The 26396-nt window shown below is 63.0% G+C and overlaps 1 protein-coding gene across 2 annotated transcripts in view; it reads left to right on the top strand.

Moving 5' to 3' along the window:
- The first annotated feature begins 7526 nt into the window (after positions 1-7526).
- Positions 7527-26396, top strand: part of KIF26A (kinesin family member 26A) — a 40025-nt gene continuing 21155 nt past the window's right edge. Inside the window, exons 1-3 of one of the 2 annotated variants that reach the window (XM_074364903.1) lie at positions 7527-7741; positions 8080-8331; positions 20931-21383. In XM_074364903.1, the coding sequence (XP_074221004.1) occupies positions 7700-7741; positions 8080-8331; positions 20931-21383 (747 nt within the window). In that variant the 5' untranslated portion in view covers positions 7527-7699. The remainder of the gene's footprint in view (positions 7742-8079; positions 8332-20930; positions 21384-26396) is intronic. The other variant, XM_074364904.1, reaches the window with a different exon arrangement.

The raw sequence follows: 26396 nt of genomic DNA, 5'->3' as shown, positions 1-26396 counted from the left end.
CTCTGAGGAACGCCCAGAGCAAGGCCCAGGCGGAGTGTGGGGCTGAGGGGAGGCGCTCCGGAGGCGTGCGGCTGCTCTCAAGGTGGCCAGCGCAGTGCCTGGGCCCCGGGCTCCCTCCGCCACCCCACCTTTATTCATTTGTGCTTTCTTCACTCTGTGACACATCATGCTGTACACACGTGTGTGAGCTGTATCCGCCCTGTCACACACACGGAGCCTGTGTTCATAAGGCCACCTTCATGTCCAGCCCTGGTCCCTGCGATCCAGGGCTGAGCTGGGATCTGCCACTGCCTTGGAGAGGTGCAGGGGGCTGTTTCATGTGGGAGATTCACCCAGATGGGCCCCTCAGGGCCCCATTTCTGGCCTTGCCCCCCCATGTGTCCGGTCACCCCGGTCATTGCCTGCCCTGAAGCTGGAGGCTGAGCCAAGGCCTTCGAGGGATGGGGAAAGGGAGCAAGAAGTCAGGGGTGGGATGGGGCAACATGGGGATACACGTGATGGGGATGCTGGGGAGGCCTCGGGGCTAGCAGGACCTCTTTGTGCACCTCTTACTCTCGGGGGCCTAGGGCAAGTCCCTGCCCTGTCGGGGCCTCAGTTTCCCCATCTGCATGAGATGGAAACCAGACAGCTCATCTCTTACATGTGTTCCTTTTAGCAGAAACTATGGCCAAGCTGCGCCATCTGGTGGCCACAAATGAGTGTCCCCATTTGAGATGTGGCTCTGTGGATGCAGGGGATTGGCTAGCCATAGCCCTTGTTCCTCCTGTCTGACCTCGTCAACCCAGGGAGTCAGGGAGGAGGGCTCTGTTCCTGCTACCTGTCAACCTTCCTGACTGGCTGCCTGTCTTCCTTAAACATTCACTGATACCCAGAAGTCAATGATGCCTGTGCTCGGAGGTACAGGAATGTGTCAGGTGTGGCGGAGTACCAGGACTGGGGGACTAACTCTGCCTTCCTGGAAGAGGTGGCATCTGAGTGTGACCTGAAGTTGGAGTTGGCTGCCTATGAGGGAGAGGTCAAGGCAAAGATGAAAATGAAGTTAAGACAGGTGGACCCTTGGGTGGGAGGGGGAGCTGAGCCCAAAGAGGAGGAGACTCAGGTGGGGGCCTTGCAGAGTGGTTGAGGGACTGCCACTTTCAGTGGGGTATCACGGAAGGGCTTGGAATTTCTACCAGGGCTGGGAACTCAGGCAGGTTGGGCTGGAGGGCCAGAGTTCTCCCATCACAGGGAGGGCACTGGTTATGGGGTTTGGGGGAGGCCACTCAGTGCCACGTGCATTTCCTCTCAGGAGCTGGAAAGGCACAGATGGATCAGGAATTCTTCCATCTGGGCCAGGAAGCATCCTCAGGCTGGTCCACCCAGCTGACACAGGGCTGGGCTGGGTGGGTCTGGTCAAGTCAGCCATACTCTGGATAGGGTGGGAGGGAGGAGACAGTTAGGAGCCAGTGAGGAGACCAGAGCAGACATCCAGGCTGGGGCCAGGATGGCTGTGCCCAGGCAGGGGATGGAGGGCAGGAGCCCTTCTGCAATGGGAATTCACACAGGAATTGGCAACAAAGAGCATTTGGCTGCCTGTTGAGACCAGATGCTAGGGGTGGCAATGGTCACAGAGCCTCCAGTTGGGGGTTACTTCCATAAACCTGATGGCCGAGATGGGTGTGGGCAGCACAGGCTATGAACAATGGCCTGGCTGGACATACCATTAAGGGAACGGGAACAGGGAATCTTGATGGGTAGGACACAAGGGCGGTGACAGCAAGCAGGAGTCCAGGATGACTCCAGGGTGATTGAATTGAGTGAATGAATGAGCAAGTGAGTGATGATCCAACACCCAGAAGCCTCCCTCATCCACTGTCCCATCCTTATCTGACTTGAAGAAAGGGCAGAAAGGCAGGCCCTTGCCCTTCAGAAGCCCCTCTACCAGCACTGGCGCTGGCCGAGGTGCTGAAGCCACGCTGCCAGAGGTGGTCCCTTTGCTCCCGGCCTTGGGGCTCCTCCCAGTGTGGGGTGCTGGGCGAGGGTGCCGGGCAGAGGGCAGGAGGGGCTAGCCAAGTGACAAGTGAGGGCCTCTGTTCTACCCTGACCCTGATGGCTTCTCTCCCTCTCCCTACATGACAAACTCTTACCCTGCTGCCCACTGTAGGGGTGGGAGGAGCTGATCACCCTCTGCTCCCGCTTCTGACCCCAGGCCGGGAGCACCCCAGGTCAAGGCCCCATCCCGCCAGCCCCGCTGCACTACTGAGGCCAGGCTCTGGGGGGCGAAGGGGTTACTAGCCGGACTCTTGATCCAGACTGCCTGGGAAGCATTCTGGCAAGTTACTTCACCATTCTGGACCATTTCCTCACCTGTATGATGGGGATCACAATCACACCGCCTCCTAGAGTTGTTGTGAGAATTAAGGGAGTAAATATTTGCGTGGGTGAAGCAGAGCCTGTCCCTGGTAAATGCCAGTGTTTGCTAACCCAACAGATAGGACCTGCCCTCCCCCAGCATTCAGCCCCCCCTAGGAGGGAGAACTGGCTTAACTACGATATTTTCTCCACTTGAAAACTGCTCTCAGAGGTAAGGAGGAGGAGGGGTGTGGCCTGGCCAGGAGACCCTGCCCTCAGCCGAGGTGGGCTTTCCTCGTGGACATGGCTGGGCTGGCATCACTGGCTTCCCTCCTAAAGCATCCTTCTTCCACCCCAGACATGCGCCCTGACTCCTGGAGGGGTGCTGAGCGGGAAGCTTGGTGAGCTGACCTCACTTGGGGAAGTTGGGAGGGTCCCAAGTCCCCTTAAGATGAAGGGGTAATGTTTCTTTCTCTCCCCTATTCCACCCATGGTGGGGAGGGAGGGTCTGCTCCATGCTGAGTGTGGTCCTAGTTTGAACATTTCACCTCTGGCAACTTAGGCATTCCAACCCTTCCTGATGTCTTTATGAAATGTGAAAACTCAGGGTTAAAAACCCTGCAAAAGTTAAAACCACATGGAAGGGTAGAGAGTGGACCCACCCTCTCCTCTCCCCAGAAGTAACAACTCTTACCTGTCTGTTGCATCTCTCCCAGGAAAGATCCAGGCTTTATGGGCATAAATGTTCCTTAGAAATGCAAACCTGACCGTGCTGCACACTGTGTCTGGGTATCTTCCCAGGAGCCCTGGTTTTTCACCTGTGACCACTGTTGCCAAGGATCAAGTGTTAGGGTTTGCTGTTCATTTCCCTGCTGGTCCAGTTTCCCATCACCACAGAGACTGCTGCAAGGTATTCATTTCCCCCAAAGTGCACCATGGGAGCACGTCAGGGTGCCTTCTCAGGTCTCAAATTGCTGACTGAAAGGATTTGGCCCCTTCCTGGCTGTAGGTGGGCTGCATGTGGAGCTGGGAGGGGGGGTGTTCCCAATGTCCCCAGTGGGTCAGGGTGAGAGGTGTTATGGGGGCTCAGGGCTCCCCATGCCTGATGCAGGAATCTGACCACTCCGCCAGGGGTCCTCCTACCTTCCTGAAATATGGCCACATGGGGTCTGATTGGAAGCTGAGTCCAGCAATTAATCCTGTCGCAGCCCTGCTCAATTGCCGGGGTTTTTCTATTTTGCTCCCTTGGCCTAGATTTCCCCGGGGACAGCTCTGACTGGCCGTGGCATGCTTGGTAAATTAAATGTTAAAAAAAAAAACCCACGATGACTTTAATCAATCCACTGAGATGGCGGTGACCTCCTCCACTGGAGGGAGCCCCCCCCCCTGCCCAGGCTCAGGGTCTTGGAGGAGGTGGGGGACAGGACAGTCACCCCAGTGCCTGCCCAATGCCGGGGAGGGAGGAGAGCCGGGCATTCCCAGTGTGGCTTCCTGGAGCCCAGAGAAGGGGTCTGGGGGGTGCAGCGGGGGGACTCTGACCCCGCCTTATGGCTTGCCCTGATCGCCGACCCAGGCCAGCGGTGAATGTGGGGACAGGGAAGCAGGAAGCTCCTCCCAGGGTGTCCCTCTTGATCGGAAGTTCTGGGTGGGGCAGAGCGGTGGGAATGGGCAGCGGTGGGATGAGCCCATTGGGTGCAGGCAGGAGGAGACAATGTCTTCCAGCTGCCACTTGGAGTGCCGGGGAGGAACCCTGGGGAGCAGGAGGGTCACCCACCCCACGTAAGAGTGGGGCGTAGGGAGATTCCACGGTCCTCCCCAGGGGGCAGAGAGGCCTGCTGAGCTGGTCCTGCCCTAGACCCCAGCCCAGCTGTCACGTTATAGCAACTGCGCACCTGCACCTCTGAAGGGGCCCAGCGCTGTGACCACCAGGTCCTCGCTGCTTCAGTCTTCCTTCTTTGCTTGCTTACTTTCCAGGTGCTGTTCAAGGTCCTCCCTCACCCCCACAGTGGTCCCTAATACACCCCCCTAATTACCAAAGACCTCCCCCCTGGGCCTAGGCTATTTAAGCTATCCTGTCTCCGGGCTCCACCCTTCCCAGGCAGGCGTGCAGCCTCGGGGCCTGCGCCTCCAAAGGGTGCCCTCTAGGCTGCAAGACTGGGGCTGCGCCGAGTAGGAGCGAAGCGCCCAGGCCTGAGTTTGTATACAGATAGAGCCCACTCCCTCCTCCCCAAACGCCGCGCCACGGACGCTGAAATTTGGTCGTGTCTGGAGAACAGCAGGGATCCTCCTGCCCGCAGGGAGTTCCAGGAACGGCTAGAGGGGTCTGGGTCAGACGCAGAGAAGGTTGCAGGTGGCGGTGGAATCCGGGTCCTGAGTGGGGGCGCTCTGGGGTCCCGGTGGGTGGGCCCTGGGAGTTGATAGGCCGAGTCCTGCGTGTGGGATGGGGTGCTTCCAAGGAGGCGCTACAGACAGGGACGCTCTGAGCATGAGCAGAGCGGGCAGCGCAAGGTCACTGGGCTGCCTATACTTCTCCAGGGACTGGGACCCCAAGGCGCAGAGTCCCCAGGACGGATTGGATGGGGAGGTGCTGCGATAGGTCCCCTATCTGCAGGGGTTTCCCGGAACCTCGCTCAGCGTCGCAGCCCCCTCTCTGTGCTTCCGGGAGGGAGCACCCGGTAGGAGGCGCGCGAGGCAGAGGGGTGAGGACCTAGGTCAGGTTCTGGCCCCCATCCTCCGCCCCACGGCGGGCGGGGTCCTCGACCCCCGCCCCTCCTCCTCAGGTCCGCGTGTCCGGGAGTCTGGCTCGCCACGCGGGCAGAGGGGGCGCTGTCGGCGCGGGCGGGCGGGGCCGGAGCGCGGGGGCGCGCGGCGCAGAGCGAGCGCAGGGGCGGCGGGCGCGGGCCGCGGCGGACTGGGGGCCTGGCTGGCGGCCCTGCGCCGTGCGGGGCGCGGCGGCGTCGGGCGCGCGGCCAGTGAGCGCGCGGGCTGGGAGGTGGCGGCGACGGCGGCGGGAGGAGCTCGGCGCCGCTCCCCGCGCTCCGCTCCTCGATGGCTCTGCCCGGGCCGCCCGAGCCGCCCCGCGGCGCGCCCCGCAAGGCGCCCAGCCTGCTGGAGATGGGGGCGCTCTGCCTGGACTCGGAGATCATCCTGGGCTTCACTAGCCACCTCCTGCGGCGGCGAGCCAAGGTGAGGGCCGGGCGGCGAGACCCAGCTGGCGGCAGAGGCGCTGTCCCGCGACTTTGCCGCGCGGCTCCTGCGTCTCTGGGTGCGGCGCCGGGAAAAGAGGCAGCAGGTCCGGAGCCGCATCCCGCAGGCCGGGTCGGGGACTCGCTGCCGCACTTCCCCGTTAGTGCTGCCCCATCTCTCTGTCCCCTCAATGCTGCATCCTGAGCGGGGGACCGTCAGCTAGGGCGGACAGTGCAGCGCCGGGACTCTGAGTCCCACCGCGCGTCTTCCCGGGGTGGGCGAGGCAGGGGGTCTGTGGCCTCCTGGCTGATCCTGAGTCCTGAGGTGTTCGAGTCCCGCCTGCACCTCTAGGTTCTGCAGGGCTGTGTCCCGGCCGCCTCCAGGAATCGGGGTGTCGGGTGTGAGCGTGTGCTTCCTATAGCGTCTCAACGGTGCGGACCAACGGAGTTGCGGGTGTGGCCGGCCCGGGGCATAGGACCCCGGCTCCTGGCGCCAGTGTGTTTCTAGGGGTGCAAGTGGGGAATGTGTGTGTGGGTGTGCCCCAGAGCAGTTGAAGGGCGGGGGCTGTGGTGTCCCGCGGTACTGAGATCCAGGTGGGGGCTGACGCCCGTTTTTCTTTAGGAAGCTGAGGTGAGGTAGGAAAGGCGAAGAGCTTCCGGCCGCCGGGCCGGGTGGAAAGGGGCTGGAAGATGTGGGATCGTGGAGTGAGAGTGGGGGGAGCCTCTGCCCACTTTTTGCTACCCCGACGCACGTTGCATGCCATAAACGACTCAGAAAGCCAAGACGGGAGGATCACCCCCAGTCCTCTCTTTTTGGGGAGGTGCTGCGTGTGTGGAGAGGACCTTCCTAGTGAAAGGGAGGGTGGGCAAAACATAAAGAAGGGATCGCTTTGAGGGGATCAGGAGAGGCGGGGAGCTGCTCGAATCTGGGTGAGGGTCTCACTGCGGCCGAGGAGCCGCTGGCCCGGGTCTCCGCCTGGACTGCAGCCCGCCAGCCGCCTCTGCTCTGGCTTCGCTCCTCCTAGTCTCTCGGGCGCGCCTGTTCGCCCCGGACGGCGGTGCCGGGTCTCCCGAGCCTCGCGGCGGCGGGTGAGCGACAGCCAGCAGGGGGCGCTCGCGTCACGAGAAGCCGGGCGGCCGCGCCCGCTGAGCCCAACCTCGGGTTTCGGGCTGACCCAGAGCTGGGACCGGGAGCCGCCTGCAGCCTTGGATAACGGCAACTCTTAAGAGTTGGACTGGAGCGGGAGCAACTGGTCGCCGGAGAAGGGAGGCGACCTCCCAGCCTGAGACAAACAGGCAATTAATTCCGAAGCTAAGTTCCCATCTGCCAGGTTGGCTGACAACAGGTCCCCCGCACACCCTCAGGGCCACCTCCTTCCGCTTCCCCCGCGCACAGCGCGCACACCCAACATCATGCACACGCGCGGCTACAGACACACGCGTGCCGTTTGCAGACACGCCTAGACACAGAAACACTGGAGCAGGCACCGCACGTTCCAAGGCGCAGACCATGGCGACACTCACCCACGCGGGACAGACCCAAAAGGTGGCCAGCGACACGCAGAGTGCGCTGGATTTGCAGGAAAAAGCGACCGGGAGTCTGGGGGCTGGGGTTCAGCCCCTTCTTCCTTCCACTTTGTTGTGTGACCTTGGGAAAGACCTTCCACTCTTCGGCCTTAGTTTTCTCTCCTGTAAAGTGAGGAGTGGGTTGGTATGTCCCGGGAGGTCCCAGAGTCCCAGGAGCGGAGCAGGAAAGCGCATGCGCGCGCGTGTACCGGTTCTCTCACCGTGGCCCCCAGCGCTCCTCTCTTGCGCTGGGACTCGCCTAACAGGTTGGGGGCCTCGGAATGGGTGGAGCCACGGGGGAAAGCAGGACCCCCTCCCCCAAGCACTGCTGAGCGAGGGCTTGGGCGGGTCCGGACAGCCCTCCAGAGCCCCGCCCCTGCCCCGCCCCCGGAGTCCCCAGCCCCGCCCCGGCCCCGCCCTCGCCTCCCAGCGCGACCGACCGACCGACCGACCGCCGCCGCCACCGCCGCGCGCTCTTCGCCGCTCGTCCGGGCCGCGAACTTCGGAGTGGCCGGCCGGGTCATGGGGGCGTCCCCGGACAGGATCACGTAGCCACGGCGCCCCGGAGAGCCCGAGTGGCCCCGAAGCGACCGCCAAGTCCTTCCCACGTCTTGGCCATGGGCAGCCGTGGCGCTACCCTGTGCGCGGCGCAACCCGCGGTACGCGCGGCCGGGCCCGAGAGGGAGGCTGGCGGCTGGGAGCCGCCAGGCCGCCCGGGACAGAGCACGGGACACAGAGGATTTACAGAGCCCTGGGGGCCCGTCCTGTAGCGGAGCGCGGGTGGCGCCGAGCCTCCTGCTGGGGTAGGGGACCCAGTCGAGACCTGGGATGGAAGAAGACGGTGGGCGGCTGGTTCGCGCCCAGCGCTCTTAACTTTGTCGATTGCGTCACTCTGGTGCTGGGTCGCTCTGAGGTCTGGAGGCACCGGTGCTGGGTCCCGGGATGGCGCCGCCCAGTGGCTCAGGCTCACGGTCCCTTTCCGCCCCACCCCCCGCAGGTAGCCGAGGGCGGCCCGGCCCGCGAGCCGCTGCAGCTGCTGGAGGGGTCACCCCGCAAGAGGCTGACCGCCGGGCCGGAACAGGACCCCTACGGCAGCCGCCCTGCGCCCGAGGGCGCCGGGGCAGGGGCAGGCGCAGAGCAGGGCCATTCGGCCGGTGGAGGCGGCTGGTGCCGCCACTGCCACACGAAGCTCGCCGAGCTCAAGCGACAAGCGTGGAAGCTGGTCAGCGGGCCCGGGACATCCCTCCGGGTAAGTGACCCTTCCTCAGGCAGCCGTGGGACAGGGGCCCATGCTGGAACTTGGGAGACCTTGGGATCTGGAAGGAGGCGAGGTTCCAAGGATTTCTGGCCAATCCCTTCCCTTCTCTGGGCCTCGGTTTCCCCATTTGTGACACCTTGTGTGAATCGGGGCATTTTACCCTAAGAGGGTCCCAAGGTCCGATTGGAGCAGGATTGGGCGGGTGTTTCTGCTGCAGATGTCCTACAGCTGGAACCACAGTCTGCTTTGGGGGGGAAGGGAGAGGGAGGGGGCAGGGACCCCGCCCTGGGAGGGACCAATCCTGCTTTGCCAGCAGCAAGAGGTTATCTGGTGCGATGTCGCCCTTGGGGCACCTGGGTCCCCAGCCAATGTCTGGAGACTGCACACCTGGGGCAGGAGGGCTGGGAAGGCCAGCGGGTGGGCCAGCTACTGTGAGGGGAGCCCCTTCCCTCCACCTCCTGCTTCACGGATGAGAGTTGTGTGTGGGACACAGCTTGGAGCTTTGCCATTCTGGCAGTGGCTGCCCATCTGGGAACTGAGTGACTGGGCCCCTGGGTTCCCCAGGCTCTAAGCGCCAGCACCAAGGTGTTTGCCTGGGGAGGGGGCTCTGCTGAACTCTCCAGCCAGTGGGCTTGCCCGGGGCTTGGGAGGAGCTGGGACCATTGTTCCGGGAACAATGCGCCCTGGAAGTTTGCAAAGCCTGGGAAGGTGGGGGTCTCCAGAGGAAGCCCTTCCCGCCTGACCTTCAGTCTTTCTGAAAGCATTCCTGGGAAGTCCGAATAATCCCCATTGAATCTAAATATAGTTCTCTAAGGAGGCCATGCGGTCTGGGCCAGACCCTGGCCTCCTGGGGTCCCACGGGTGTTCCCTGTGTCTGGCAGGGCGGGGTGTGGGGAGGTCATGTGAGTCCGGCTTGTGTTCTGGGCACCTTCTCTCTGCGTTCAGGGGAGAGGACCTGTGGCCTGTCCTGGGGCGGGGCTGGACCCTCCCACATCTGCTCTCTGAGCAGGGAGCAGCCTTGCCTAGCTCTGTGCCCCAGATGGCTTGAATCTGGTTGAAAAGTCACCAGAAGGGCCCCAGAAAAGAGTGTTTTGGTACAGAGTTTTTGCTACCCCACTGGGGGAAAGTGAGGCCAGAGAGGAGGGGCTTTAGTGACTGAGCTGGGCTTTGCCTGGTGGTGCTGGACATGTGGCCGGCTGGCCACCAGGTGGACAGGGGAGCTGGGTGGAGAGAGCTGCAGGTCACACCAGTCGCTGGTGGATTCGGGGGCCCTCATCTGGGAGGCCTCAATGGTCTCTGCCTGCAGACAGCTCATCAGGGAAGCCCTGGGACCACCTGCGGTGCTCACCACCCACCTCTCCTGGCCTCCCCCGAATTTGACGTTTGACACTGGGTACCCCTCAGTGCCAGGTGAAGGCTCACCCCCTGCCCAGCCATCCCTGTCACGCAGTGGCCTGCTCACCCAGCAGACGAGGGTCTCATGCTTTGTTCCTTTCTTTGGCCCTCTCCCCGGCTCTGTTTACTCCTTTGTCAGTTGGGGGTAGCCTCTAGGGGGCGCTGTCCAACCTGTAGGGTGCTGTGCCTGAGGGAGGGAAGGCCCCTTCATCCACTGTTTCTCCAGAGAAGATGGAAACGGGCCCAGGGGGCTTCAGGCCCTTGGGCTGAGCCATCTGGGCCATGGGACATCATCGGTGGTTGGGCCTGCAATCCTGGGACCTTGATGGGTCTCATTGTCCTATGAGACCCAGGCTTTCGCCAGCATCCTGGCTGATTGGCACACAGCCTACAGCCTCACCTGACGGGCCTGCCCCGTAGATCCTATCAAGGAAGGCTGGGGAGGTGGTACCCAGGATGTGTGCACACAGCTGCTTCTGCTTTGGGAGGGAGAGCTCGTTGAGGCAGCCAGGGGGCCCCCGTGTGTGACCGGCTCTGGGTGAGCCCCAGTGGGTGCTTCTGTCAGTCTGGCCCCATGGTCCAGGGGCACTGGGCTCTGCTCTGAGGCTGACAGGCCACTAGAGTGTAGAGTCTGTGTTCTAGAGTTTTCCCCGGGGGCCCTTGCTTGTTTCTTACCATGAGGAGATGAGCTTCGTGGGGTCGGCACCCCACAGTTTACAGAGAACTTTGCTGCTGTCACCTCACTTGGTCTCCTGCTTGTGGCATCTGGGGAGGCTGGGAAGGGAGGTGGCCCGCTGGGCTCCACGGCTCAAGGTGAGGATGGCCTAGGGGCCTCTGCCTCCTGGGTCTCTGCCTGGTCTCAGGTGTAGAGGGAGGCTTGAGAGGGTCGAGGACAGCGGTCTTCAGCCAGCCCCAGTCACCCTGCCGGGGCCTGATGCCTGCCCCCCCCCCCCCCGGGCAGACAGTTCCGGCTGCGGGACTCCGTGCTGGCTTATGAAAACTTGTGGCCTCAGTTTCCCTTTCTGTACTGGGGACCACTTTGTACCCCTTCCACAGGTGTGTGGGGCTGGCAGTGGCGCAGGCTGGCCTGTACACCTCAGGCCGTGTTGCTTTTGCTGGGGCGTGGGCTCGGGGGTCATGCTGTGCCCAGGCGGTCGGAGGCCTGCTCAGCCATCGGGCGGCCTGGGCGGGAGGCCCGCCTCTTCCCGGCTGCCTTTGGTACCTTCTCACTGCAGCTGCCTCGGTGTCCCTGTCTGGGCAGTGGGGGTGAGCGTGGTTCCCATCCAGGGACTCCTCATGCGGAGCAGTTAGGACTGTGCCCTCCCCCATCTTTGATTTCCAATGCCCGGGGGCGTGGGGGAGGGGCCGTGCTCTGCCGGCCCGGGTTGTTGCCAGGAGACTGTCCTGCCTGAACCACGAAGGGTGCTGGGCCTGGGTGTGGAGGGGCTACCAGGCTGGGCCTCTGGGTCCCCCACTGAGCCACTCTCTGTTCTCACCAGGGGCCCTGGCCTCATCTTCTGGGAACCCCTTCTGGACCCCTGCGTGGCCTGGAGCTACCCTCTCCAGACATCCTCCTGTAGCCTCCTTGGGTCACTCCCCTCGGGCCTGCTGCAGACGCCTTGCTCCGCCCCACCCCCTCACCCCCACCCCTGCAACCCTGCCAAATCCCTTCTCTGCTCTCCCTGTGCCCCTGCCTCTGAGAAGTCTCTGCCTGGGGCTCCCAGTGCCTCCCACCTGAGGCCAAAGCCAGGCCTTCCTCTTCTGCCACCACTGACCACTCTGCCCCTCTTGTCCCCTGACTCAGAACCTGAGGCCCCAGACCCCCGAGGCATGCTGGTCACTGGGTCCCTGCAGACCCCTTTCATTGTCCACAGCCCTGCCCCGCTCCCAGTGCTTGCCCACCCCCCGCTGCCCACTCTTCGGGCAGCCAGAGGGGACTCATCGGACCTTGGCTCCATCAGGAGGGTCTCTGGACGGTCCTGGGTCCTGCTGTCCCAGCTTGGCCCTGCCAAACTGAGGCCCCCTGAAAGGTGCAGCCCCTGGGCACGAGTGTCCTCTCTGTCCCGTGGTTGTTCACTGCAGCACCCCTTTTGCAGACCCCCAGCCCTCATCCCTCCCAGGCTCATTGGCAGAACCACACAGCCTGAGCTGCCCGGGGCTCCGGCTGTGGTGTCTGGACCATGGTGACCGACCCCACTTTGACTTCAGGGCGCAGAGCTCTGGGGCCCCTCTGTGTGCAGAGAGCTTCCCCTCCCCCACATCTCCACCTTCTCAGGGAGGCCACCTCTGCTGCCACCTGACCCCACCTTTTCTCAGCTCTTCCCACACTCCTTGGTCATTGGGTGGTCCCTGTGTTCAGTGTGCCACCCCCAGGCTAGGAGCTCTGTCAGGGCACCACGAGGTCTGGGTGCCCCTGAAATGTTTGTTGAATGACTGAATGACTAGGCTTTTCCTCCCACAGCCTGCTGTGTTCGCCCTGGGGGCTGCTGGGCTGGATTCTGGCTCTCTCCTCCCCACCTCAACCTCCCGATGACGCCCCTCGGGAGGATGGCAATCCCCAGGCCCCTAGCAGCAGTGGGGTGGGGATACTGCTTGCGGGTTCGCCCCAGCTGCTGCCCAGATGTATCATGAGTAGGTGGTGACTCCTCCGGAGCTGTGACTTTGATGTGTCGATCCTGGCATTGAACTGATTAGCACTCTGATGGGGCAAAGTTTCAAATCTTATTTCTCTCTTGTGAATCTCGGGCTCACCCAGGCAGGGGTTTTGTCCTCCCCAACCCTGCAAATTCCAGAACCACTGCTCATGGCCCCTGCCCACCCATGCAACCCCAGCATCGGTTCACATTTTTCACCAAGCTGGGCAACAAGTCTGAAGGCTACTGGGGAGGCCAAGGGCTCTCGTCCCGTGCACAGCTTGGGGTGATGTCACCAGGCTTCTAGAGAACCCTCTGGCCTCTCTCTGGGGCCTGACTCGGGGGTGTGGATCCTATCAGTGGTGGTCCATTCCTCTGTCTCGCCTCCAGGAAGCCTGCGTGGTGTGGGTGTCCTTTGTCCCCAGAGCCCCCAGCTCTGACTGCACTGGTGTACAATGGTAGGGTCCTGGATCTGTCATCCCCACCAGGCTGTGGGCCTGGTTGGGGCAGGGGCTGAGCCCATTTGCCACTTGGGGTCAGAGTCCCTGGACCCCTGCTCCCCCCATGCTGTTTGGAGCCTGACCTGAACTCCACCAGCTTCTGGGGGGTGGTCAGGGCCACAATATCTGTCTGCCTCAGGGCTCCACAGGGCGGGGCACCTGGCGTCAGCAGTGTTCCTCAGCTGAGCCAGGTGTTGGCAGACTCCAGAGGCAGCCAGGGAGGTGTGAGTGGGGCGGGTGCTCCCTGGGGCTGTCTGCCGGGCACTCTCCCAGCTGGCAGGGAACTGGATGACTCAGCTGGGAAGGGATCCATCTATGGGGCTTGGAGGCTCCCAGGCTACTCTGTGGGATGGAGCCCAGGCAGAGGGAGGGAGGAGGCAATCCCCGCCAGCCTAGCCTCACCACCTGGCCTCTGCGAGACCTTGGCTGACCCCTCTCCACCCTCCCCTGGCTCCCCTCTCCCTAGATAGATGGTCGTCTAGCTGGTGTTCCCTTCTGTCCCTGGGGATTTCCTTCGTTCCTGTGATGGAATCACAGACTCCTGGTGCCTGTTCTATGTCCTTGCTGGTCTGGGGTTTCAGGGGGTGAGGGTGGGGCACCGGGGGCTGGCTGGGATGCAGGCGCTGTGGGTCTAGGGTATGGAGCTCTGCCTCTTTGCAGGACAGAGTTTGCTTGTGGGGAGTCCAGCTGTGGTCAGAGGTGGGGCTGAGCAGGGGTGTAAGTTGTGGTGACTGGTCTTATTGCCCCTCTGCTGAGAGGTGGAGGTTCAGGGAGGGAGGGAGGCTACAGTCACCCCTGCACCTTGGCTGGTCAGAGCCTTGCTGGGGGCTTGTCTTGGTTTAGGATGGGTTAAAGGAGTGAGTCTGGGGCCTTCTCAAGTTTCGCTTGAGTGTCCTGAAGGAATCTTATACTTGGGAGTCAGAAGAGCTGGTTCTTGTCTTAAATAGCAAGGAAAGTCTAGTTTCCTTTTTCCTTTGCCTGCCAGGAAGCTCATGGCACATGTACTTTTCAGTTTCTGCTGACCAGAAGAGCTCTTTCTACCGTGTCTCTGGGAACTGATCACTTCTATTTGTTCTAATGTGGCTGTCTCTAGCCATGTGGTTTTGTTTTCAGTTTATGCCGTGTCGTTCCTGGAAGCCATCGCACAGTTTTTATGTGAGGAGGTATGAGGTATGAATAACTAAATAGAGTGAAAATGGACTGAATGTCCCATCGGCGTGTCTGGCCTCCGTCTGCTCATCTGCTTCATAAGAACAGGGAGCCTGTGCAGTGGGGAGTGGCATTTGAGGCTGGACTGTCCCCTGTCAGGTTGCTGGTAGCAGCCTGGGTGGCCGTGTCTCTGGGAACCACTCTCTGGTGGTCCCCTGATCTCCAAGCTGTGGCTTCTTCCTTCCCGCTGGGTGAACACCGTGGCTGATGAGACTCTCCTGGTCAGGATGGGAGTGGGGGGCACCACCTCCTGTGGTGTGGTCACTCCTTGGTAGCGCCTCAGCTTCCCCATCTGGGAACAGGGTCATTGCTCCCTCCGGATAAAGGGCACTTTTACTGCTGGTGTTGTGTTTTGTGGTTGAGGGACCATGTGGATGTCAGGGTTCCTGGTGCTCTGTGGGAGGGCTCCCTGGCCTCATCTGGTCCCATCCCTGTCCCTTGGTGGCATCTCAGGCGGTGGGGGCTGGGCTGGGGCAGGGGTGAGTGGGCTCAGCTGGGCGCCTAGGGCTGGCAGGTTTATAGTCCTGCACGGCCCTGCGCTAGGCTGCTCTGCGCCTGCTGCATCCAGCCTCGGGTGGATGTTATTACACCTCTGTGTGCACTCACGTCTGACCCTGTGTGATGAATGCTGGCCCGGGCCACTGCCTGTTTCCGGGTGGAGCATGCCAGGTGCGGGCCCTGCCCTGTGCCCTGCGCGGGGTCGTGGGCTGCAGGGCCGGCTCCCTCCGAGCTGTCTGAGCCTACGCTCCCCGTCCCCGTCCTCCCCCTCACAGCCTCGGTGCACGGCCACAGCCCAGCTCTGCCTCCTGGAGCCCTTGCCAGCCCCACACCCGTGGCCTCTCTGAAACCTGAGAGGTTGTTGGGAGCCCTTTCAGCTTGGCCCCGCCCAGTGGCTGCCTGTAGCTCAGCGCAGGCCCCCGGTCTTATCCCCGAGGCCCCTTTCTTTGGTCCATGCCCCTACACTTTAAGTCCCAGCTCTGCACCCAAGCTGTGTGGCCTGAGCCAAGTGTCTTAGTGTCTCTGAGCCTTGGTCTGTAAAGGGAGCACACTCACGGCAGCCAACGAGTGAGGTGGTTCCCAGGGGGTGGGTGCCTGGCGCTCCAAGGGGACTTTTGGCCAGTACAGCTGGCCAGCAGGCGGCCTGGGGCTGCCGGGCCATGGTGTGCCTGGGTGTTGGATCTCGAGGTATGCCAGGGGCCCAACCCACCTGCCGTCTGTCCCCTCTGCTGGATGATCAGCAGGGTTTTTGCTGTGGGGAGTGGAACCTCTCCCCTCCCTGGATGCTCCTGAGGCCTGGACAGGAGCTTCAGGGTGGGCATCCAGGGTGGCCAGGCTGGGCCCGATGTTTATCCCTGCATTCCTCCGGCCTACCTGGCTGGCGGGATTGTGCTGCAGGAAGTGGGCAGAGCCGGCCGTCCCCAGGAGGGACAGTGCCATCAGCCAGTCAGCAGGCCTCTGGGCAATTACGTCCTCAGCTCCACCGCCCTGCGTGGCAGGGCAGAAATAGTAGACACAAGGGTGTGGAGGACTTGCTCAAGGCCTCTCACCCTGGTTTCTCCCACTCCAAAGTTTGTGCTCTTAACCAAAGTGCTGTGGATCCTGGGAGGGAAGGCTCTGGGAAGGGGAATCCAGGAGGGCCTCCTGGAGGAGATGGCATTTGATCTGGGCTAGAATTAGACCCACAGAGATGGTGGGAGCATCGAGAGCTCCAGGATGGGGATGCTTTGAGCACTTGTGGAGACTGTGTCTTGGGGTGCCAGGCTGGGGGGAAGCTAGGATGCGGTCATAGGTGGGGAGGTGTGGTAGAGAGCAGTTGTGCTCCAGCCCAGGAGCAGAGGTTGGGGCCTGCGGTGTTCTGGAGAGTCCTTTAATAAAGAGCTGTAGTCTTGGTTCTCCTGGAAGACTCATTGGAAGGGGTTGGTAGCCGGGGACAGGTCTGGGGCCACCTACGTGCAGAGGTTCCCAGCAGGAGAACTCGGGACGCCTGGGGCCAGCTGAGGGACAGGGGCCCCATTCTGCTTCTGCACCTGCCCCTTTGCTGGGCTCAGCCCCCGGAGTGGTGCTGGGCCTGCAGGGTGTGGTGTGCCCCGCCCTGGTGGTGAGAATCTGCTGTTGGCCCTGTTGCTCAGATGAGGAAGCTGAGGTCCACAGATTCTGTGCCCCGACCCAGAATGGGACAGCGGACTGAACGCCGTGTCTGGGTGAGCTTCAGTTCCCGATGAAGCTGCTTCTCTATCAGCCCCTTCCACTGAGGCCATCCTGTCTGGCTGGCCTTTAGCCCCCTGGCCCCCTCCCCCATTCTGTGTGGCATTGGCAGAGGACAGGGAGGCCATTGAGGGGAAGAGGTCTCAATGAACTTGTGTGTGCCCCAAGCTGCCCAGCTGGCTGGCGCCTGGTGCAGGGCCTTGGGGACGGGTGCCGGGCAGTGCTGGGTGGCCAGGCTGCGGCCCCCATACCCCTGCCCCTCCCCCTGGGTCAGCTATGGGGCCTCAGAACTGAAGGCCTGCAGGATGGGATGTCTGCAGTGTCCTGGCCGGCAGGCTAGGGAGGATTGTGCTGGGGAAGGGGGGTCTCCAGGTCTTCCCACTGGACCCAGCAGATGTGGGTGGGCGGGGCCTCGGGCTAGGGGTTCCACCCCCAGAGAGGAGCCTGGCAGATGGGAGGGCCTGGGGCAGCCAAGGTGGGGCTGGAAAACTGAACCCCCCAGCTCCATCCCGCCAGGCTGCATGCAACCTCGGAATGTCAGCCTGAGAGGGCAGCGCCCAGCCCGGCAGCCGGGGTCCCTTCCTGGACCTGTTGTCAACTCCGGAAACGTGGCTGCCCGGGGTCAGGGCCCAGCACGCTTTGTTTGTGGAGAGAAGGCAGGACTGGACGCGCTCAGCTGCCTGCAGGCCACTCCTGACAGTGTGGCTGGCCTCGCGCACTCCTCCAGGCTGAACTCTGGTCCTGGGCGCTCTCCCAGCCACCCTGCCAGTGGGTGCTGGGGCCCCCTTTTAAAAGACGGGATGATGGGGGCTCAGAGAGGGTCTTCTCACAGCCCTGAGGTCTGGGGGCTTTTCTGAATTGGGGAGTAGACCTCCTTCTCACTTTCTCCCATGGGAGCTTCTGCGGGGGGGTCTGGTCAGCTCCCGCCCTGCCCCAGGGGTGAGCCTGGCCTTCCTGGACCCCGGGGAAGCCTCCCCTGGTGGTGATGGTGGGGCAGCTCCCCCGGTGAAGCCCCTCTAGGGCTCCCTCACAGGAGAAAATAGAAGGATTACTTAAAGTAACTCGGAAATCCCAGAAACACGACGGAAGATAAAAAGCCATCATTCTTAAGTGGGGGAAGGCCCCCGAAAACCCAGGTGGTGTGATGGGTATGCAGTGCTAAATTGAATCAAATTAAGAAAAACGTTTTCCAAATGCAAGTAAAATATCTGTTTAATTAGACCATAAAGAGGAAATTAAAAGTATTATTTTGCAGCAGGGTGATTCCTGTCTGAAGGCGCTGGGCTCTGGACGGGAGGGGTGGGCTCTAGGCCTCATGGTGGCTGGGGCTTTCAGGGATTAAAATTCTGGAAACTGGGGCCGTGACCTCTTGGGGGCTTGAGCCCTCCCTGCAGCTGCCAGGAGCTGTCCCACGGCTGGGAGAGGGCACTGGCCTCAGGGAAGGGCGACCTGTTCCTCCTTGGCCTTCCCCAGCTGCCCTCTGTGCTGGAGTCTGAGGGTTGTTGGCTTGTGCCTGGGGAGGGGGCAGCAGGTGGTGTGGAAGATGCTCTCGTCCCTCACCTTCTGGGGCCCAGGGTGCCCATCCTGGGAGAAGCCCCCCTCCCTGGAGCCCTGAATGCTGGGCCAGGGTGCTGGACCCTGACTCAAGGTCTGTCTTGCCCAGGGCTTGCTGGTCTGCAGGCTGTGGGGCGGGGTTCTGACTGGACGACCACAGTGAGCGTCCCTTGTTGCTGCCCTGTTCCTGGCCCCCGAGCTGGCCCAGCCTCTGCTGCCTGGCCTGCCTGAGGGGCTCAGGGCCCACTGCAGTCTCTGTGTGGTCACCCCAGGTGGGTCTCTCCTCCTGGCCGGTCTCTGCCATCTCAGGTGTGTGATACCAGGCAGAAATTGAAGAGGTGGCCCCCAGGCCTGGGGGATCTGCTGGGCCTGCAGCATCGTCACCTCCCCAGTGAAGGTGGTGAGGGTCCCCCGAGAGGTGGGCTTGGCTGCCAGTGCTGGAAGGGGTGCTTGTCTCCCAAAGTAGGCTTTGGCCGTGGGGTGGGGCCCGGGTGTGTCGGGGCCCCGAACCTTCTGGGAGCTTGTGAAGTGGAACTCAGGGGAGACCATGGCCTGGAGGCCCATGGGCTTGTAAGCCCCTGCACTTGGCTTCCTGAGCTGGTGTTCGGGCGGCCCTGGGCTTGTCTCCCTGTGAGAGGAGTGCTTGAGCTTGGAGGGCTCCCCCTCCTCAGAGCAGACCCCTGTGGTTCCCACATGGGGCTTGGATGCTCAGAGCCCGAGGCCTCGGTGCGGGGTGGGCGGGTGGCTGAGGCCTCCCTGACAGCCGTCACCTGAATTCTGCCTGACGAGCTGGGGGAGGGGGGTGGGCAGGGGCAACTGTGGGGGTGTGGTGGGGGTCTGGTTCTGGTGTGGGCCCAGGTCAGTCAGCAACCCCCCATCCCTTGCACTCCCCGCTTCCTGGAGGGAGTGGCTCCCCAGAGGCCCAAGGTCCCCAAGACAGGCAGAGGCCCCAGAACAATGGGCTGTGGGGCCTGGGGGCCGGGCGGGGTCTGGGCCGCCTTTCAAGTCGGGTTAATGGCTGTAGCAGGCGGCACTTCCTTCCCCTCACACCAGCCCACCATTAGCTGCCTCCCGCTGAGTGGAAAAACCAGGGTAATCAGAGCTGGGCCTGGAAAACAGGCAGGGGTGATGGAGTGGCAGCAGGCCTGTCTGAGCCCTGCGTGGCGGGGGCAGGGCGTCTGCATTCCATCTGTGGCCCGTGGGCGACCCGGGTGGGGTTCCCGCAGCGTGTCCGTGCCTGCCCCCCACCTCCGCAGGGCTCCCTGGGGTCCGCAGTGAATTCCCCACGGGGGAGCAGGAGGGTGTGGGGGTGTCCGCTAATTGGGACCAGACACGCCGGGCACTTCAGAGGCCCCCAGCCCCCACCGGAGGAAAGCCCGTACATCAGGCAGCGGCAAGGCGCGGCCTGGCCGGGCCACGCTTTCATCCGACCTGGTCTGCCTGGGGCACGTGGGGCGGCCGGGCCCCTGGTTTCGCCGTGCTTTGCTTTTCTGTGCGCTTCTCACAGCCCGAGGATTTGGGGCAGCCCTGCTTTGAGCCGGTCTGTCAGCACCATTTTCCCAGCAGCGTTATTTTTTAACCGATGCTGTTTTTTAGTGTTAAAATTTTTTAAGACCCGATGTTCTTGCACACTTACTAGACTACAGTATTGTGTGAGCATAACTTTTATAATTGGGACGCCAAAGAATTCACGTGATTTGCTTTATTTCAACACTCGGTTTGTCATGGTGATCTGGACTGAATCCGAAGTATCTCCGGGGTCTGCCTGTCCCGGGGACACAAGAGCCGAGCAGTGTCCCCTCACAGCCAGGCCGCCCTGTCACAGCTGGCACCCACGGAGCTCTCCCTTGGCGTCTGTGGACACCAGTCAGGCTGGCCACAGGCCAGGCTCGGGGAGCCTGGGCGGGATGAATGGGCTGCCCCTTTTGCGTGGTGCCTTTGGCTTCCGAATCTGAAGGAGGGATGCGTTTTTGTGGCCAGCAGGGCATCTGGATGCGCCCAGTGTCCTTTGGGGCCAGTGTGGCCAGCCATTGAGCAGGGGATGCTTTGTGGCTGGGGAGGGAGGATTTGTGGCAAGTCCAGGATGGGCCGCTGCTCCGTCAAGGGGGTGTCCTGGCCAAGCATCTGTAGTTTGGGCTTGCCCCTCGGGAAAGGGCAAGTATGCTGAGGGGCTGCCCAGGGGAGAGGCTGAGGCAGAGCCTGTTGTTGGGGTCGAGGGTAGGGGATGGGCCCTGGGAATGTGACTTTTGATAGCTTCCCTCCAGTGAGGTTCCTTCTGAGGATTGGTTCCCTCCGCCTCCCCTTTTTTCCAGAGGTGTCCCCTCTTCCAGGAAGCCCTCCTGGACCTCCTGGCTTCTGTTCTTAGCCCTCTTGAGACAGCAGGCTCATGGTTAGGGAGACCCACGTGTCCCCTTCAGTACAGGGCAGGGGGATGGGCTGCAGGGGCCTCCACCAGGCAGCATAGGCCCCAGCGGCCAACTCCATGTCTGCAGTGGAGCGTGGGGGCCACTGAGACTGGCCTCCTGCCTCCCGCCAGCCGTGCTCGGGCCTCCATCTTCCCGTGGACCTGGGCCACCTGCTCACCCCTGCAGTCCTATCACACAGCCTGGCTCCTGGGGTCCGTTTACATTTCCTCCCAATCCCGGCCAGGGCTGGAGACGCCGCAAAGGCAGGCAGAGGGTCTCCAGCCCGCCAGACCCACCTTGACGGGCTTTGGAAGCGACGCTGCTTTCAACTGGGGCCCTCAGCCCACCGTGGATGGGCCCCTTCCGCCAGCCCCTGGGCTGCTGCTTGGCCATGCGGCCTGGCTGCTGTGGCCCAGTTGTTGGGGGCCGTGCAGATGGACGCCTTGTTGGCCGCAGGCAAGCTCGGGAATGGTGGCTGGAGGAGGGGGGCAGTTGTCCAGGGCACCGCGGGCCTCCCTGTTAAGCCCCAGTGGCTCTTTTCCTGCTGCGTGCCTGCAGATGACACCATTTGGGGCATATTAACCAGTTCTGGATTACGTAGTGGCTGTCGTGTGGGCCGGCCCGGCGTCAGGGAGGGGGGTGGGTCCTGGTGCCCGGGCACTGACTACCTCTGTCCCTTGTACCCCCAGGATCCATGTCTCTCTGCTCTGCTTCTTGACAAGCTGCCGGCACCTGGGGCTCTGCCTGCGTGTCGCCCAGAGGCCGAGCGCCGCTGTGACGTCTGTGCCGCACACCTGAACCAGCTCACGCGGGAGGCCCTGCGGCTGCTGCAGGCCCCTGCCAGCCGCGAAGAGCTGGATGCCCCTCACGGAGGCTCTGGCCTCGCGCCCCCCAGCCCTGGCGCTGCCGCCAGCCCGAGGGAGGTACCAGCGCTGGCGGGCCTGGTGGGGAGGCAGCCGGGCCGAGTGGGACCAGACCGGAGAAAGGGGCTGGCCTGGCCGTCCGGGCCCAGTGTCCAGGTGTCGGTGGCGCCTGCTGGCTTGGGCGGGGCCCTGAGCACGGTCACCATCCAGGCTCAGCAGTGCCTGGACGGCATGTGGAGCGTCTCGCGGGTCAACAGCTTCCTGCCGCCGTCATGCCTGGTGAGTGCCCTGGACGTGCTGAGTCCACGTCTGCACCCACTGAGCTCAATGGGTGCCCTGCAGCATGGCTCCCCTCAAAGCAAGGGGGCTGCAGACACTCCTAAGGCCCAGGTCAAGTCCACCTGCCAGGTCGCTGGTGGGCAGGGTCCTCTTGTGTCCCTGGGAGTGTTGCTGCCACGCAGCACAGGCACGTGGGTGAGGATGGTTGTGGCCACTCTGAGAGTGCTGTGGGCTGACACAAGGGCCCCGTGGGCTCCCAGGATGAGATCAGACCCTCATCCTCAGGGTTGGAGTAGAGGGAACATCTCCTCCTGGTCCCTCCCTGGCCAGGCTCTCTTGCCCAGAGCACAGGCAGACCTGGGTGACATGGCCCTGCCCTGTGGACAAGTGACACAGCCTGGAGTGTAGTGGGAGGCCCGCAGGTGGTGGGAGCTGTGTGCTCACTCCTGCACACGCTTGGTCCCTCAGAAGCCACCTCTTTCCAGGTGACTGCGGACTGCCTTCCCCACCCTCCAGGGCTCCCCTCCTCAGGCCTACCAGAGTGTCACCCACAGCAGTGGCATGGCCTCCGTGGAGCCAGCTCTGGCCACCGGTGGGTCCTGAGGTGCCATGGACCCGGGCTGGGTGTGCCCAGGCAGGGCCCAGCGGTCTGAGATGAGCTCTGGGGGGTGGGGCTGGGGGCTGGGGCCTGGCGCCTGTTGCTTACAGAGTTCTGCTGGTGGGGGTCTCTCCCAGGTGTCCCCTGTGTCCCCCAGTTTTCCATCCGGGAGAAGGGGCACCAGGGTGGGGGGTCAGGAGAGGGCGGGTTGTTGGAGCGGGGTTTCCTGGGACACTGGAGGGCATTGGTTCTGGCTTGGTGGTGCATGGGGGTAGCTGTGCTGGGGTGGTCCCAGTAGGACCTTTCCCCAGAAGCTCTTGCACAACTGAGGGATGCCTTCTCCTGGGGGTTCGTGCCCCCGGCTGCCCCCATCTGCTTGCTGAGGGCCCAGCAGTGCCCAGCATAGGGTTCTCCAGGCAAATGAAATAGAAAGGACCCTCCAAGCGGAGGGAAGGGTCTGTGTGGAGCCTGGAGGTATCAACCCTGGAGGCCTCCCTGGAGGTGTGACCCTGGTGGTAGAGCTGCGGTGGGGTACTGGGTCAGGTGGGACCCAGTGGTGGAGCTGCACAGGCGTTTGTGGCTGCCTGGAGAAGCTCCTGCTGCGCCATCTGTCCCCCGTGGGGCCCCGGGGCAGAGAGATAGGTAGATGGCTGTGGAAGCCTTTCTAGTCACTGCAGTCAGCTGCACAAACTTGCCCGGTGAGTGTCTCGGAAATAGAGCCTCAGCAGTCCTCTCCTGTGGTCTCTGTGCCCGAGGGCTGTGGGGGTGGAGGCACGGCGAGGGCCCCCAGCTGCTGCGGCAAAGTCCCATGAGTCCCCCGGCCCGCCCCCACCTCTGGACTTGCCGGCCCCTCTGAAGGGGGTGTGGTTTGCAGGCTGAATGTTGCCATCTCAAGTGTGGCCTTGCTGGGGCTGGCCCCTCTGAGGGTGCCCTGTCTTTGGAGCCTCCCTGACCCTCAGTAGCTTGGGGTGCCCAGGGCACCCCTGGGAAGAACTTCTGGATCTGACCTGGCCTCCACCTGTTGTGACAATGCACCCTAGGGGTGGCTTTTCTGCTTCCAGCTCCTCCATTTGCTAAGTCCTAGGGCGAGGCCAAGAAGGGGGAGGCCAGCCTCTGCTGTGCCAGTCCTGTGGTGCCTCCTGGCCTGAGAGCTGGGCTGCCTGGGAGGAATGCGCTTGCGGGGTCGGTGGAAGGGGGAAAGCAGAGGTGAGGAGGCAGCTCTAGAGAGCTGGGCAGCTTCCTGGAGGAGGTGGCATTGAGCCGGGCCTGGAGGGAAGTGGCAGAGACAGTGGGCCCAGCGGGAGATGTGATGGGGGCACAGGAGGCCACTGGGAATAGCCAGGGGGCCTTAGACACCAGGTAGAGAGAGGGGTTGGTCTTGGCCCTGAGGGTCCTGGGAGGCAGCATAGGGGTGTGAGCTGGAGAGGACAGGCTGGCGGCCTGTCTGCCTCTGTGTGCCTGGTGGGGTCACGGGCCTTTTGCTGGGCAGCCCTACTGGCAGCCAGCTCACCATAACACGTGAGCATTCAAGGCTCCCTCCTGGTTTTATGTGCACTGATCGCGTTCGGGCGGGTGGTGATGGACTATGATGAGACAACAGTCCTGGCGATTGATGGAGACGTTACTTAAACCATAAATAGAACTTTTGGACCCACATGAGGTGGTTTCCCCGAACCAGGCCGTTGATCATTAGAGGCGGGCCTGGAATGTGGAAACACTGCGTGTTAGGCTCTAGAACGACAGGCTTCTGGAGAGGCGTGCTGCGAGTCGCCACCACAGTCCCCTGGCGGGCCCGCGTGTGACTGTTTCCAGGCGAGCGTGGATCTGGGCTGCTGGGGTGGGAGGCGCGGGCCTGGAACATTCCGGGTGCTCTGGCTGGGAGCTGGCCCCGTGGGTCCTTCTGTGGGCATGGCCAGCTAGAGAGCCTGGTGTCTGGGTGGAGCAGCCCTCGGCCTGCCCTGGCCTAATCCAGGCCACAGTCCACTTCCCCGTCCGGGAGCACAGAGCTCGGCCCTTTCCGGGTCATTCACCTCCCGAGTGTCTGGGGAAGCTTCCCAGCTGGGACCGTCGAGCAGTTGCCTTCCAGACTGTGTCCGGTAGAGGCAGCTCTGCCACCATGGAGGACGTGGGTGCCCACGGGAGCGGGACTGTGGCCTGTCACCCTCCCTGGCTACCCTGAGAGCGTGGGGCCACCCCAGGTGCTCTGCCTCCGCCTGCTTCATGGGGACACAGCTGTGAACCGTGGTGTCTCCCCCAGGTCGACAGGGTGCCTGTCAGATGTCCGCAGGACACCTGCACTCACTTTACAGATGACATTAAGGCTTTGTCCTCCTGACCCCGCAGTAGGCTAGAGGTAGCACAGCCTGGGGCAGCTGAGGGTGGGACTGCGGGAAACAGTGAAAGGAGCTGCCCCAGGTCTGGGTGAGTGGAGACTTGTGCAAACCTTCCCTAGTCCTGCAGACACGGACCAGGCCCTGCCCAGGGTCTCAGGGCTCACAGTCCAGGGAGGAGGACCTGGAGCGGAGGGTTCCCAGCCTGCCATGGGGTCTGGGGCAGCAGAGGCTCAGCCTGGACAGGGAGGATGGAGGGCTTCCTGGAGGAGGTGCTGCATGCTGCTTTGAGTGGGAGGTGAGGTCATTTTGGTGGAGCCACGGTTTCTGTCTGTCCATGGAGTTTCGGTGACACCAGCTTGGGGATGTTGCTCCTGCTGCCCCCCCCCCCACTTCTTGTGAGCACTGGCGGGGGTCCCTGGTAGGTGTCCACCCATCCTCAGGGACATGGCGGGGCTGGAGGGAGCTTTGTATTCTGGCCTGTCTCTGACCCGACCCACTGTTGGTGCCCCCTCTGGGCTTCAGGAGAGGATGGCCACACTTTCAGGGGAGCTGCTGTGATGCTATTCCTGTGACTAGCGCCTGCAGGGGAAGGACATTCCTGGCCTGGGGGCCTCTGGGGGACCAGGCAGAGCTTCGAGGAGACCCTGGTGTCTGGCACATGCCCCCTGAGCGATGCCCCCTGTGCCCTCTGCAGGGCTGAGACCGTGTCTGTGAGACCCCTCAGCCTCCTGCCCCTTCTGGCCTCCCCACCTCTCGGCATGAAATAGCCCGCAGTGAGGTGTTTCTCCCGAGGAGCGGGTGGACACTGTTCTTCACCTGCCAGGATCTTACAGACGTGGAATTCAGGCCCGGAGGGTTCCTAAGAAATGGGTTAGTCTGGTGTTTCCCAAACCATGCTCTGTGGAACCCTGGCGCCCACTCTGGGCCCCCCGGGCACCGGCTGAGGTCAGGAGCCTCTGGCAGGAGCCTCCCCGGGGACGGTGGCGCGGCCCACCTCACGCTCTCCTCTCTTCATGCTTTTCTTTCGTTGCTGCTCTGGCGCCTCCATCACGTTTTCTGTTTGGCCGCCCGCCTGCCCTCCCCTCGCTCCCTCTCTTCTGTCCCCGTGTTGTGGTCTTCCCTCTCGCCGTCCTCCCCGCCCCCCTGGCTTCTTTTGGCATGCCCGGGCTCTGCTTCTGGCAGGAATCGGCAGCGGCCGTCCCGATGGCCGGAGCCGTGTCTCGGCAGCTCGTGGGACGGCGGAGCCGAGGTGCGTGCGGCACCCCCGAGACAGGTCAGTGCTGGGGGGCCTGCACCGTTGCCGATGGTGCCGGAGCATTCCGGCTGGAGGCAGTGATGCCCGCCTGAGACGGTGGGATGGCTCAGGCCCCGTGGGAGTGGGCGGAGGGGCTGTGGGGCGACCCCCCAGCTCTGTCCCCTGCTGTCCAGGTGCCTCACTGGGCGGGCTCACTGGCTGGCCTGGGCCGGCGGTGGGCCCCGTGGCAGAGCCGTCACGGGCTGGGTGGGGCAGCGTGGGTGCCGGCACTGCGGCGTGAGCCCGCTTCGGTCCCAGGGAGCCCCTGCCCGTGCTGCTCGCCTGGTGGGCGCTCTGCCAAACCCAGCTCTGCTCCGAGCAGTTCAGGCCCTGCAGGTGACGCAACTTTAAAATGTCCTATACCGCCCTGCTTAACAAAGGAGGTCAGACCTTTCCTGGGGAGCATGTGCGTTAGAGGGGTTGATGTTTGAGGTGAGGGAACATCGCAGGTCCTGTGCACGGCAGGCCACGTGGGGAGGCTGGCGTCAGGGTCCTTGGCTGCACCACATCCTCACGTCTGCCTGGAGGAGAAGCAGCATCCGGTTCCCATCACACGGGCCTAGGCCTGCCTGACCCCCCTCTGGAATGCCCCTGTGACCAGGTGCCCCCTCTGATCCTGCAGCCCCCTTTCTCTTGGGTGCAGAGCCTGCCTCCTGGCTGTGGGCTCTGTGTGTCTCATGCCTGTGTCCCAGACTGTGCCCCTGGAGGACAGATATATTGAACACCTGCCATTGCCAAGGCAAGGTGCCAGGCGTGGGGAGACCAAGCAGGTGTGGTAGGTGCACCCC

This window comes from Camelus bactrianus, chromosome 6 (genome assembly GCF_048773025.1).
Source record: "Camelus bactrianus isolate YW-2024 breed Bactrian camel chromosome 6, ASM4877302v1, whole genome shotgun sequence".
NCBI classification, from domain to species: domain Eukaryota; kingdom Metazoa; phylum Chordata; class Mammalia; order Artiodactyla; family Camelidae; genus Camelus; species Camelus bactrianus.
The sequence above is the reverse complement of the archived record's forward strand: the minus strand, read 5'-3'. Positions and strand labels throughout refer to the sequence as shown.